Source organism: Haliotis rubra, unplaced genomic scaffold (assembly GCF_003918875.1).
Source record: "Haliotis rubra isolate DU_JTF1 unplaced genomic scaffold, ASM391887v1 Scf1243, whole genome shotgun sequence".
NCBI classification, from domain to species: domain Eukaryota; kingdom Metazoa; phylum Mollusca; class Gastropoda; order Lepetellida; family Haliotidae; genus Haliotis; species Haliotis rubra.
This window is the reverse complement of record NW_025765163.1, coordinates 212,942-228,000: the sequence shown is the minus strand read 5'-3', so window position 1 is coordinate 228,000 and position 15,059 is coordinate 212,942. Positions and strand designations below refer to the sequence as shown.

The window sequence follows — 15,059 nt, the reverse complement described above, 5'->3', positions numbered from 1 at the left end:
ATCCATTACAGTTCAGAATGAGCACCTGTTAAATGTTGCTGATGCCCTGATGCCCTGATGCCAGACAGGACGCCAAGTAGCACATCATCCTGCATGATCTGAGCTTTAGGTTGGTTTGAAACATAAGTTTTGGTAGCGTGTAACAATACAAGTATGTGTTTCAACCGGCACCAATTTACTCAACTGAATTAATATACAATTTACATCAGTTCATAAACACCAATTGTTAATATCATAATATTTTAGATGAATACGTTGCTCAAGTCCCAAGTCTGAAATTGATACATTTCATTTTCTGATCACAAAGAGACCATTATTTATTTACCACCTCCATCACATCATCAATATTACTACTGCTATCAGACATTATACAAGTGTAAATGTGTTCAAATTATTGAGAAATGTTTACTTATTGCATAAGAAAATATCACCCCAATTACTTTTGACGATCATATTGAGTACTCCTTGCCACCGGTAACATTTCTTTAACTGTCACGTGGTATTTTATAGCATACATAGTGCTCAATGGGTGCATTAGTGACAGGAACTGTGGAGGTGTCTCTGGTAAGTACGGCAATCCACCTGTTTCTACATCATTCACTTGGAGGTAATAACGATACCTATGTACAACTGAGTATTTGTCCGCATAGTGTTAGGATAAGGTTGTATATTCGTAGTTTTGTTTGAGGCACGAGTCGTCCAATCGTTTAGTGCACCGCTGTCGGTATTGCTGGGTCCCATGTTCCTGCTTTGGTAAAACAATTCCTTGATTCACAACTACCGATTTTGCTTCTCAGTCATCAGTACCATGTTATTGAGCTTTACCAAATGGGAAAACTTCCAAGACTTGTATCACTTTGGGGTTTCGGAACACATTGTGCCAACACAGCTCCAAATAACTGAAATAATGGTCAACGTTAAACTCAACTCACTCCACAGACACTACGTTGTTTCAGTTGTGACATCGACGATCTAGGAATGGACATGACGTATATGTTGGTGGCGTTCTTCTGTGTGTCAGGCCTACGAGGAGGTACGTCCATTTTGATTTAAAATGGGTTATCGCGAGAAAAACAGAACACAAAAATAGAAAATTAATAGAAATGTTGTACAACTGGAGCATTATGAAAACGTACTTTTTTATATGTCCAAAAGCAGTTATTTGTTACATAAACAATAAAGCTCTTTTTAGAAAAATAATCAATAAAACAAAATACGTGTCAACATGTTTCACTTATTACATATTCATAAGGAAATATAATAATACTCTCTGCACAGTATTATTCAGACAACACTCTGTGGTATAATGTCACTACTTCCAGTGCTCTTGGTGCCATGCTGTGACAACTGTGAGGGCCAACCTACAGACGCTGACTGTCAAATATGCGTGAATAGAACCAGGACCTGTTCTGAACCTTCGCAGGTTGGTACAGTTTAACGTTCGATTTCTGTTTCCTTACGATAGAGATGACTGCTAAACATCATTGTAGCAAAACAGGACATGTGTGTTGCAGTACAAGGCTTATTGGAGAACATGTATTTCCCTTGCCGTTGAGCCAATCATATCTTACATGTAAAATATTTTTGCTTACAACATTCGACTAATTTGTAAACGGTTCTTTCTGTTCTTTACGAAATATTTAGTGTTTGACAAATTAGGAAACAAAATCGTGAAACCCAATTTTCAGTAACCATTACCATAGTCAAGAGTGAGTAATGCCATAGCTGCATCAATCATTCACTCACAGGCCTACAGATCTCTGAGTGAGTGACTATGACATAGCTGCATCAATCATTCACTCACAGGCCTACATATCTCTGAGTGAGTGACTAATGACATAGCTGCATCAATCATTCACTCACAGGCCTACAGATCTCTGAGTGAATGACTAATGACATAGCTGCATCAATCATTCACTAACAGGCCTACATATCTCTCAGTGACTGACTAATGACATAGCTGCATCAATCATTTACTCACAGGCCTACAGATCTCTGAGTGAGTGACTAATGCCATAGCTGCATCAATCATTCACTCACAGGCCTACAGATATCTGAAACATATTCGGATTGATGTAAACATAGCAAAGCCCTCCAATTAAACTACATTTGCATCAGGATGTTCTTGTAAAACGAGTGTAAACAAGTTCACACCAAAATGTGCACATTGAGCTACGAGCACAACAATGTCTTTTCACCGAACCAAAATCTTTATTCATATATGGAGAGACTGTTGCCTCGTCTTTTATATTTTACGTATTTTAATCCTCAAGTTTGGAAAAAATGTATTTCTCTTCCTCTTACAACAGACAACACCGGGTGAAATGGTACAGCCTTACGTATTTTCATCCTCAAGTTTGGAAAAAATGTATTTCTCTTCCTCTTACAACAGACAACACCGGGTGAAATGGTACGGCCTTACTTGTGTCCAGATCCGCGTTTCATTGGCACAGATTGTGACAAGAACTGTTCTGATGCATGCGTGAACTCCCGCTGTGAACTACAGGAAACAACCCTGGTCTGTACAGACGGATGTATTGGCGGTAAGAAGGGAATATACTGCCAGGAAGATTGTCTGTCGACATGCTCCAAGTGCGAACGCTACGGTAGTGTTTGTCTACAGTGTCAGGAGGCACTTAGCTATGGAAAGAAGTGTGACAAACGTTGTCCTCCAAACTGCAAAGGTGGATGCGCGTCATCATGATTCCATCCCACACCTTACAGACCCCCTTCCATATCGATCATGAGGAATCATGGCGACTGCCTGGTGGCGTTCACCAGGGCGTCTGCCAGACACGATGACGTCCGTCACTGAAGTCCAAGGTGAACCGTGACTCATCGACGAACACCACATGGGACCACCGGGCATTGTTCCACCGCTGGCAACGGGATGAAACGTCGCCTTGCTCGAAGGTGTGCAGCATGGAGACGGTTCCGTATATAGAGAATACTACACGAGGTCTCATTACATACGAATTATACGAAACGAGTGTCCTTCCTATGGTATCTGACCGAGCGAAAGCGAGGTCAGATAACATAGGAAGGTCACGAGTTTCGTATAATTCGTATGTAATGAGACCGAGTGTGGTATTTTATTTATTACCTACGTCTTACATGCATTTAAATTGACAAAATAGCGTATTTTTGTTATGTTTTTGGTTTCAAACCGAAACCGGTTTCATAAAGAGGTTGCGGAAGAGTTTTGTACTGTAGTACAATATTTGCATGACGTCACACTAATGACGTCACTGACATGGTAACCGACGTCACGATGCATGTCAGTTGTAATCGCCTCGTACAGCCTCCTACAGTAAACTACTCCGTTGCACCTCGTTTCTTGGTTTCCAGTTGCTTCATTCGGCTAACATCACTGGTGGAAACATTGCGTTTATGTTTTTCGACGGATATAATGTCTGAGTTCAGCTCACAATTAAACAGCGGCACGGCAACGTTCGCAATGTTTACATTCCCACAATGCATTTAAGTTGTAGAATGAATGAATTCACGTGTTTGTTATGAATGAAAAAATAGTAACGTCAGAATGTGACCTAATTGAGAGGTCATCGGTTATCCAATCAAATCGTTAGAATTTCAGGTCAAGTCGTTACGACACAGGTCAACGCGATACGACACTCGTGTGACGTACGAGATTAATATGCAACTACCCATACGTTGACCACGTGGGTAATAAAGAGATGCGGCTCCCAGTGGCCTGTCTGTGTACTTGCTGCAGCTGTGTCGCATTTTTCGTCGATCACGGAGGGCTCCAGTGATGATCCGCCGGTCATCGCGTCTTGTGGTACATCCTAGGCGACCACTTCGAGGCCTATCCTGGACTCTTCCAGTGGCTGTGTAACGTGCCCACGACCTGCTGACTACAGACTGCGAGACACCCGGTTGTGCTGCTGTGTGGGCTTGTGTTCTTCCGGCCTGGAGCATTCCTATGGCTCTCAATCTTTCGTCTTCTCGTAATCTTCGCATGGTGGAAAGTGGTGAAATGGTGGATGGCCATGGTCTTAACCCCACATGGAAAGCAAACCTTGCATTTTGCCACTTGCACGTGTGAAACATGGTGGGATGTTTCATACCCACCCCCTGGTGCGTTTGAGTTCAATGTTTTCGGATCTATGGACACCTGGTGGTCACCGTGCAACATGCTAAGGTGGACCAATGGTTATACTCAAACATACTTAAAGTAATCGGAGGAATCTTTATTCCTGTGTCTTTGCCCCTGTGTTTAACTTCAGTACCCGCTACTTTTTGTGAGCAGTATATGAATGCTGAAAAGACCGGAATATGATGTGATGCGATTTGATATCATATCATATCAATATCACGATGGGAGAGACCAGAAATAGACTTTATACATTGTACTCATGTGGAGAATCGAACCTGGGTCTTCTTCGACGAGCTTAACGTTTCAGCCATCAGGCTAACCAACCGCCCAGTAGAATATAAAAAGAGCTGAATGAACTATATGTGGATGTATTTAATCTAACTACAGCTGTAGAGCTGTGTCTTATTGATTATTCAGAAACATCTCAGGACTCAAATCAAATACTGTTTAGGGACTTACGAAAATGAAAGATCAAACTGAAACTGATCTCGATACTTAAGTTTGTTTCCGCCTAGATTACTCATGTGACTCCTCCCCCATATTGGGCAGTTAGAGGTCCCAAGGTTAATGTCACTATCTAACCCAGGTGGCGTTACTGACACGCACGTACATGTGATGGTACGTGCAACTGAACCTACATCTATCCAGACACAGTAGAGGCCAGCGGAGGCCCAGTCGCAGTTCGAGTTACGTCCCTTTATCACAGAATCACATATTTAACCATCCTTGGTTTACAAATACGGTCACTGTGGTGGACATCTTAGACATGCATAATCTAGGAATTTCCTCAAACATTACACATTGGACACTCATACATTATGCAGTTCAGTGGAGACTAACATCAGTAATTTGACGATCCATTACAGTTCAGAATGAGCACCTGTTAAATGTTGCTGATGCCCTGATGCCCTGATGCCAGACAGGACGCCAAGTAGCACATCATCCTGCATGATCTGAGCTTTAGGTTGGTTTGAAACATAAGTTTTGGTAGCGTGTAACAATACAAGTATGTGTTTCAACCGGCACCAATTTACTCAACTGAATTAATATACAATTTACATCAGTTCATAAACACCAATTGTTAATATCATAATATTTTAGATGAATACGTTGCTCAAGTCCCAAGTCTGAAATTGATACATTTCATTTTCTGATCACAAGAGACCATTATTTATTTACCGCCTCCATCACATCATCAATATTACTACTGCTATCAGACATTATACAAGTGTAAATGTGTTCAAATTATTGAGAAATGTTTACTTATTGCATAAGAAAATATCACCCCAATTACTTTTGACGATCATATTGAGTACTCCTTGCCACCCGGTAACATTTCTTTAACTGTCACGTGGTATTTTATAGCATACATAGTGCTCAATGGGTGCATTAGTGACAGGAACTGTGGAGGTGTCTCTGGTAAGTACGGCAATCCACCTGTTTCTACATCATTCACTTGGAGGTAATAACGATACCTATGTACAACTGAGTATTTGTCCGCATAGTGTTAGGATAAGGTTGTATATTCGTAGTTTTTGTTTGAGGCACGAGTCGTCCAATCGTTTAGTGCACCGCTGTCGGTATTGCTGGGTCCCATGTTCCTGCTTTGGTAAAACAATTCCTTGATTCACAACTACCGATTTTGCTTCTCAGTCATCAGTACCATGTTATTGAGCTTTACCAAATGGGAAAACTTCCAAGACTTGTATCACTTTGGGGTTTCGGAACACATTGTGCCAACACAGCTCCAAATAACTGAAATAATGGTCAACGTTAAACTCAACTCACTCACAGACACTACGTTGTTTCAGTTGTGACATCGACGATCTAGGAATGGACATGACGTATATGTTGGTGGCGTTCTTCTGTGTGTCAGGCCTACGAGGAGGTACGTCCATTTTGATTTAAAATGGGTTATCGCGAGAAAAACAGAACACAAAAATAGAAAATTAATAGAAATGTTGTACAACTGGAGCATTATGAAAACGTACTTTTTTATATGTCCAAAAGCAGTTATTTGTTACATAAACAATAAAGCTCTTTTTAGAAAAATAATCAATAAAACAAAATACGTGTCAACATGTTTCACTTATTACATATTCATAAGGAAATATAATAATACTCTCTGCACAGTATTATTCAGACAACACTCTGTGGTATAATGTCACTACTTCCAGTGCTCTTGGTGCCATGCTGTGACAACTGTGAGGGCCAACCTACAGACGCTGACTGTCAAATATGCGTGAATAGAACCAGGACCTGTTCTGAACCTTCGCAGGTTGGTACAGTTTAACGTTCGATTTCTGTTTCCTTACGATAGAGATGACTGCTAAACATCATTGTAGCAAAACAGGACATGTGTGTTGCAGTACAAGGCTTATTGGAGAACATGTATTTCCCTTGCCGTTGAGCCAATCATATCTTACATGTAAAATATTTTTGCTTACAACATTCGACTAATTTGTAAACGGTTCTTTCTGTTCTTTACGAAATATTTAGTGTTTGACAAATTAGGAAACAAAATCGTGAAACCCAATTTTCAGTAACCATTACCATAGTCAAGAGTGAGTAATGCCATAGCTGCATCAATCATTCACTCACAGGCCTACAGATCTCTGGTGTGAGTGACTATGACATAGCTGCATCAATCATTCACTCACAGGCCTACATATCTCTGAGTGAGTGACTAATGACATAGCTGCATCAATCATTCACTCACAGGCCTACAGATCTCTGAGTGAATGACTAATGACATAGCTGCATCAATCATTCACTAACAGGCCTACATATCTCTCAGTGACTGACTAATGACATAGCTGCATCAATCATTTACTCACAGGCCTACAGATCTCTGAGTGAGTGACTAATGCCATAGCTGCATCAATCATTCACTCACAGGCCTACAGATATCTGAAACATATTCGGATTGATGTAAACATAGCAAAAGCCCTCCAATTAAACTACATTTGCATCAGGATGTTCTTGTAAAACGAGTGTAAACAAGTTCACACCAAAATGTGCACATTGAGCTACGAGCACAACAATGTCTTTTCACCGAACCAAAATCTTTATTCATATATGGAGAGACTGTTGCCTCGTCTTTTATATTTTACGTATTTTAATCCTCAAGTTTGGAAAAAATGTATTTCTCTTCCTCTTACAACAGACAACACCGGGTGAAATGGTACAGCCTTACGTATTTTCATCCTCAAGTTTGGAAAAAATGTATTTCTCTTCCTCTTACAACAGACAACACCGGGTGAAATGGTACGGCCTTACTTGTGTCCAGATCCGCGTTTCATTGGCACAGATTGTGACAAGAACTGTTCTGATGCATGCGTGAACTCCCGCTGTGAACTACAGGAAACAACCCTGGTCTGTACAGACGGATGTATTGGCGGTAAGAAGGGAATATACTGCCAGGAAGATTGTCTGTCGACATGCTCCAAGTGCGAACGCTACGGTAGTGTTTGTCTACAGTGTCAGGAGGCACTTAGCTATGGAAAGAAGTGTGACAAACGTTGTCCTCCAAACTGCAAAGGTGGATGCGCCAAAGAGACTGGTATTTGCGCAACGTGTGCATCGGGATTTAAAGGAACCAAATGTGAAACACCTTGCAGGCCAGGTTGTGAGGTATGTCCTCTTTACACGGACGGATGTTTCACGTGTTTGTCTGATCGCTATTACGGCAAGGACTGCAGGTTTCCTTGTCCACAGAACTGTCTTCAATGCAAGAAAGACACGGGAGACTGTACTGAGTGTGTGCATGGATACAGCGGGACAAGTGTAAGGGTTACTTTATACATCCCTGTTTACTGCATGTACTCTATTCTATTGGGATTTCAACATTTGTGTAGAAACTGGAATTTAGAACAGCTTCCTCGTGTGATGGATTTTTGATACTGCTGAAGTTGTACATTGTGGGTGTTTTCATATTAAATTTCATGAATTGAATACATATTACAAACAGTAGTTGTACATTTGATTTTTATCTAATTTTGGTTTGTGATGCATACAAAGTTTAAGTTATACAATGAACTGACAAGGAAATATTGTAATTTATAATATGAATAATCCTGCTAATGAGAGACTAAGGAATAGAATGAATGCACCAGGCAATAAATAAATACACACGTGAGCAAATACGAACTCATAATGATAAAAAAGAAACTAAAACACAGTAGGTTGATATTCAAATGTGCAGAATATAGTAATTGAAATGTACTGGCAGTCATCGCTTTCCTGTTGTCGTTTGTCACTACACGTATGTGAACAACTATTTACATGAATATTTCATTTGTATTTAGGCACCGAACATGTACAGAAACTGGACCCTAATACCGTCCTCATCACGTATTCGGTCCTGGGAGTTGTCTTGTTCGGAGGAGTCTTGTTGTTCCTCCACAGACTGTGCACTAACAGACACCACAGGAGGTAAGTTATCGTTACTGAACATCTGTGTACTGAAATAAACGGCAGACACTTTTGACTCAAACAAATGTAAGCGGTTAAATCAATGACATACGGATATGTATGCAATAATCCTAACCTTATATTTCAGACCGGAGACAAATCCACCAACTGGCAATCAGAATACGTCAACCATGGACGTGAGGGCGAGACATGGAACGCTGAATAATGAATCCAGAGATTATGATGTCCCTCATAAATACTGGGAGATCCATGATACTGACCTAGACACAGTTACACAGTCAACTGCATCTGTACAAACTGGAGACATGGGTGGAGCATCTAATACAATGAGGTATCACCCCAAACCAGATATCCCCAAGAAACGACGTGAAGATGATTGGTTTCATCCAGTAAAGAGTCCAACAGAACGAGCTGCTTCAGGAGATGCAGATAATCATCCTATGGCTGCCCATTTTGGCAACAGCAAGATGGATGGAGATGCATGGCCTTCTGATTTGGACAGTTTGTCTGAAGATCGTGCGATTTCCAATTCCAATGGTGGTTTACAACTGTCAAGGTGTATTCAAACAATACATGTGGACATGGACAGCTGTGAAAATTCTAGAAGTATGCCAATGTCTGTAAATAAATACTTAACAGCAATAGGTTCAGACATCTCCCATGTTGAGAAAAGCGTTGATGTTGAACATGTGTATGAACTGGGATTGTCCACGGTGTGAACACTGAACACTTGTTTTATTTTGATGATTTTGTGCTGTGAACTGCGTGCTTAAGCCGGACAAACTAAAAATGATTCAAACTGAAGGACGCCCTATTGTGTACAAATGTGCAATGAACAAAATGGCTTTTAGTTAGCTTGTGTGAGGTTACTATTACAAGAATTATAATAGATTATAATAATTATCATAACACATCTTCGTAAAGTACACACGCTGGACATTATCACGGTGGGTATATTACTTATGCGAGTTAGACACCTGATGAAAACACACTCTAGATTCTTGGCCAGACGCTTGGCGTGAATGACTAGCCGAGCAGACACTTGCTGCTTCAATTTTGTCGACCCGTTGTAGATTAGCTTGAGGAAAAGTTCCAGAACCGGACATGCAGTAGTGTGTACGGGAGCGACGCTTACCCCAGCATTGCCGACAGAAGTTGTTTACATAACGGGTGGTATGATCCGATATCTGTTAGACTATTCAGACAATTAATGCCTATGTGTATGTGTATTAATATCTGGGTGTCTTTGTACAACGCGATTTAGCGCTAAGGTGATCGTACCTCCCATACTTTATATTGACTAACGACAACTAGTAGCGCTTAGGTCGTTGTGTACCACAGCACCCTGGGCAACTGTACTGAACTGGCGGGTTGAAATCTGAGCTGCCAACCTTTGATGTATTCACGTACTTAGGTGTATTCAGGTTGTGAGTCCATGTTAAATGTACTTACAGTTCACATATGGAGGCATAATGGTCTCAGAACATAACTCATGTGTTGATTGTATGTGCAGTTTCTTTTCTATTGAGATAGAAGAACTAAGTTTGAAGTGAATATGGCTTACTTAAAAAGAGCGATTTTCATAAATATTTAGATGACTTCCAATCCTTGGTCATTAATACGTTAGTAGAAATAGAGGAGTGAACAGAACACCTCAGTCCCATTATTTGGAAGTGTTTACATCACAAATACCTAACTTATGCATGGCGAATCAGATGAACTTCAACATATCAGGTGACACAAACGTATTTGTATATTAACGTATGGCCCTTATTAAGATTTATAGCTTATCAATTACAGGACATGCAAGTTTCGGGTACAAAAAGTCTAGTTTCAGAAAAATGAAATACTTTCGAAATGTTTACAATACATTCTTTCGAATAGGTCTAATACACTTCCCAAACATGAAGATCCGAGTTAAAATTAAGCTTTAGTAACCCCTGCTAGTCGTAAGAGGCGAATATCGGGATCGGGTGGTCAGGCTCGCTGACTTGGTTGACACATGTCACCGTATCCCAAAGGCGGGGATCGATACTCATGCTGTTGATCACTGGATTGTCTGGTCAAGACCCGATTATTTACAGACCGTTGCCATATAGCTGGAATATAGCTGAGTGCGGCTTAAAACGAAAGTTTAACTCACTCCGTAACTAATACACTTCAATATGCTTTTGTGTTGTTAAAAAATGTGCAGATCGAGAAGTGGACAATCACAAACATAGACACTTTCTAAAGTCAATACTTACTGTGTACATCAGCACATACACGTGGCGAAATAGATGATTATGTATAGGACAATACCACGCATTATATACCTTCGGAACTATATGTAAGACATTCCTATTTTAGGTCAATACTTCCCTGTGTGTTACATATGCAGGTCGAACACATTGAGTCGACAACTTCTTTTAAACCTCAGGCAATATTTAATTCAACGATCGTGTCTTGCACAATGTGCACGTTAAAAGCATCTTTGTGGTGTCGTGTAGTATACACCACCAGTTGTTGTCCCTGTGAACGAACACTCACTGCGTGAATCTTACCTGAAGAGTCACATCACGATTTCCTTAAGGTGGTGAGTTATACATTTAGATATTTTCTCCACCTTTCCTTTTTGGTTCCCTCTCACTCACTCACTCACTCACTCACTCACTCACTCGCTCGCTCGCTCTCGCTCACTCACTTATCAGATATATTACTTCCTAATAACTTTTATATGAAGAACATAATATCATAATAAGTTGACAAAAACTATGCATTTACGGCATATATTCAATCATTATAAATAAATTTGAACAAATTAGAATGAATGACAAAATTTGTTGGGGCATTTTGTAGCTGGGGCAGTTCGAGTTGTACACATGAGATATATATTATCAAAATCAGTAAGATATTTCACATGAGCTTGAAAATGTTTCGCTATAACGTTCTTTTCGGTTTGGAGCCCTAAATGATGCAGTCAACTCGAAACATTGCCGAATACAAAGGCAAATCATGAAGTATTTGTTGCTTTCATTATTTTCCATTGTGTCCAATTACGCACGTCGGCATCAGACTCGCTATTTGTCAGTAGTGGTTGTCCTGACTAGTATTTTATAATTCACCAGTTTTCGGGGAATAACTTATCTGCGTCGCGAATATTATCTCTGCTCGACCAGGCTGGGATCTTGTATCGAGACTTGATACGTTATTAATGAGAACTAGGATCCTAATTTTTTCAACAAAATAATTCCAGTGTAATTTTTGAAGCAGATAATTTTATTTTCCCTCGTCTGAAGCATAATTATTTTGTTTTTAAATCCCAGACACCCTACAGTCACCCATTTGACACAAAATGAACTGTAATCACATTTTTTTAAAATAATTCTTAGTGACTGGTCATATATTTATAGGGGTGAGTTTGCTGGCTGGAACTGTATGACATTTTGCTGACAAATAGTAATCTTGTTAAATGATATGGTCTATTTTAAATTTATTTTGACCTCAAGCGGTGCCTCCGTTTCGCTTGATTCTTCTTCTTCATCTTCAGTGGAAGATTGTCTTGCAAGATGTAAAATCGGATCGTATTGATACGGTCTAACATCCATTTCAGAAATGACATCAGGAACATCTTTTACTGCTTCAGAATCCACGGACACTGTTAAGTTGTGAGGTAAAATCAAAGAGGAAGCCATCAGCAACAGGCACTTATGACGTCATGTCACGTGATACCCCTCTGCTCATTAACTGTCGGGTGTTTCCGTAATAGGCGGAAATACGAGTACGTTTTTGTGTTTTTATTGCTATTTTACAAACTTTTTGTTCAATTTTAATCACGGAATGTGACTTTTAGAATATCCTTTACAATATATCAAAAGTTTTGTTTTCGTTCGTATTCTCCTTTGGTGCTTTTGAGATAACAATAAAATCTCTTATGTCTTTTTTTAAAAGTGTAAATAAGTATGGTTTGTTTGTCCATTTTGAAGATATGCATTGAACAAAATATAACCGAGAGCGACGCTGACCGATAAGACCATGTACGTGTTTGAATGAAAAGGGACTCCTTCAAAAGGGAACCCATAGTGTCAAAGGAATACAGAAAATGCATTTAGAAAGTTTTAGCACACTGAAAGGGCTACTGCTGTAAGTAGGCGGGCTTTACAAACTGCTTTCATGCTGCCTATCCTGCATAAGAAGATATCACGATGTAATTACAACTGGAGATTACTGTTAAGTCATGATATGATTTCATGTGTGAGTTGTTCTCTGCCCGAAATACAATGAAGATATTTACAGTATCATAACTTCGTCTTCAATTCTGAAAGATTAAAACTACCTACCATATTACGATTGATAATCACTTTATTACAATGACAATTATTTCTACCTGATTCCTTGTATATGCACATGTGTTCGTCTCCATCCCTGCAACCGTTATAATGCATCGAGTCTATACGTACACTAGTGTTCTATTGCTGGTGTCATCAAGTGCAACTAAGCACGTGTTTCTTTTACTTTAATTTTAAGATGCCATGTTCGTAATTCGGCCTTGATTACATCATCAGAAGAGAATTTGATGGCGTGGGCGCATTTAGCACGGATGCACATCCAGACATTATAACTCCATAAACACAAATTACCATTTATTATCGATTACGATTATAACAATACCATCTCCATAGACTCCATGATCAAGACGTAGACATTCAATCATTGATGGAAGAAAACTTGACACAGCAGTACGACATCGATGACATACATGATTCAGGGCTATACTACAACACATCGAGTCAGTCAGTCGGGAAACAATAGTCCCAGAAACAAACGCCCCCAAACAGCCGCCCATATACATGTTGGTAAGTCACGAAATCACTTCCACTTGATGTTCAGTTTCAGTTGATGCTTTATCAAGATGGAAATGGCGAGAATCCCGCTATTGGTACTGTGTAAGTATTAGGGACTTATATTTTTACTTAATCCATTTAAGTGTCATTAAAGTAATTCATCAAATAATTCAACACGGTTTGGAAGGATTTATACAAACAGGACAAGCATATTCTTGTGTTAGGATAGGATGGTATGACAGGGTATAATGTGCACACAGACTGCATTATATCTGGACCGTGATTCGCCATGAAAAACATCCGAAATATCACGCTTGGGCGAATTAAGGTGATTCTAAAAAAAAAATAATCTTATATTATGTTACATTTATTGAAATACGACTTTAGAATTTCAACAATACAAAGACTTATACTTTATTGGGTATGGAAATGATGTGCACATCGTTCCCTGAGTAACATTTGTTCCATAATATGTCTGTCGCATAAGTTATATACCTTTATATGTAAAATAATAATCTCTAAATTAATCCATGCATCAAACCAATGTGAACAATACCAGTTTATCTGTTTCAGTATTCTTCATGCGTCAGTCATCAGCTGACCCCCACTGTTTCTGGTCATCAGACGACGGTCGTTGTATTGACTGTCACATGGGCTGGTATGGGGACTACTGCAACTACAAATGTCCCGGCAACTGCGACATCGGCGGATGTCACAGGGACACCGGGATATGTATACAGTGCAACGCTGGTTATCATGGCATCAACTGTACAGTAACTTGTCCCGCCAACTGTAGATACAGTCACGGTGATAAGCCATACTGTAGCCGGGAGACAGGGCACTGTCAGGAAAACTGTCTAGAAGGCTGGTGGGGAAAGAAGTGTGAAAACAGATGCAGTGACAGATGCATAAACAACTCCTGCTACTTCTGGGACGGGTCGTGTGCTAGAGGATGCAGGGATAGTTGGGCCGGGGACAGTTGTGACACCAGGTGTCCAGGGGGGTGTCATGGTGACACATGTGAGAGGTACGGCAGCCACAAGTGCACACAAGGATGTAAACACGGTGTTCACGGACATCACTGTGACAAGCAGTGTAACAGACACTGTAGACATCAGGACTGTTTCTATGACCACGGTATGAAGTCTACAGTCTGCAGACAGGGCTGTGTGGATGGCTGGATGTCCCTCGACTGCAAGATGAAGTGTCCTGGTAACTGTGAGGCATGTTCTCAAGAGACTGGGGAATGTTCCAGATGCAAGCCAGGCTACTGGGGATCTGACTGCACTAGACCATGTAGTGACACCTGTGCCAACAAGACATGTGACAGAGGTGGTGGAAGATGCTCTGGTTGTATACCTGGTTACTATGGAAACACCTGTGATACGGGTTGTGGGGCTGACTGTATGAGATGTCTCCAGGTGGACGACGGCTGTGGATGTAGGGAGGAATGCCACACGATGTGTCTGCAGCATCATCAACGGGGAGGGGCATGTGAGGATGTAGACGGAGGAGGGGAATGTAAGCAAACAAAATTTAATACTCGAGATACAGACACGTCCTCAGATATCCATAGATATGTGTTGTTAAAAAATGATGCTACAAAGGCATGTTCTACTATAAAATGCATTTTTGATACATGGCACAAAATGTAAATATGAACATCACGGGGTTTTTTTTTAGTC

The 15,059-nt window shown here is 40.3% G+C and overlaps 2 protein-coding genes across 3 annotated transcripts in view; both read left to right on the top strand.

Annotated features, from left to right (window-relative positions):
* Positions 1–15,059, top strand: part of LOC124266289 (scavenger receptor class F member 1-like) — a gene marked incomplete at its 3' end in the record, with an annotated part of 79,245 nt that overhangs the window by 13,218 nt on the left and 50,968 nt on the right. The window lies entirely within an intron of this gene.
* The window catches only part of LOC124266277 (scavenger receptor class F member 1-like), a 47,173-nt gene continuing 45,516 nt past the window's right edge, over positions 13,403–15,059 (top strand). The window contains exons 1-2 of one of the 2 annotated variants that reach the window (XM_046701098.1): positions 13,403–13,476; positions 13,948–14,895. In XM_046701098.1, coding sequence (XP_046557054.1) covers positions 13,443–13,476; positions 13,948–14,895 — 982 coding nt within the window. In that variant the 5' untranslated portion in view covers positions 13,403–13,442. The remainder of the gene's footprint in view (positions 13,477–13,947; positions 14,896–15,059) is intronic. The other variant, XM_046701099.1, reaches the window with a different exon arrangement.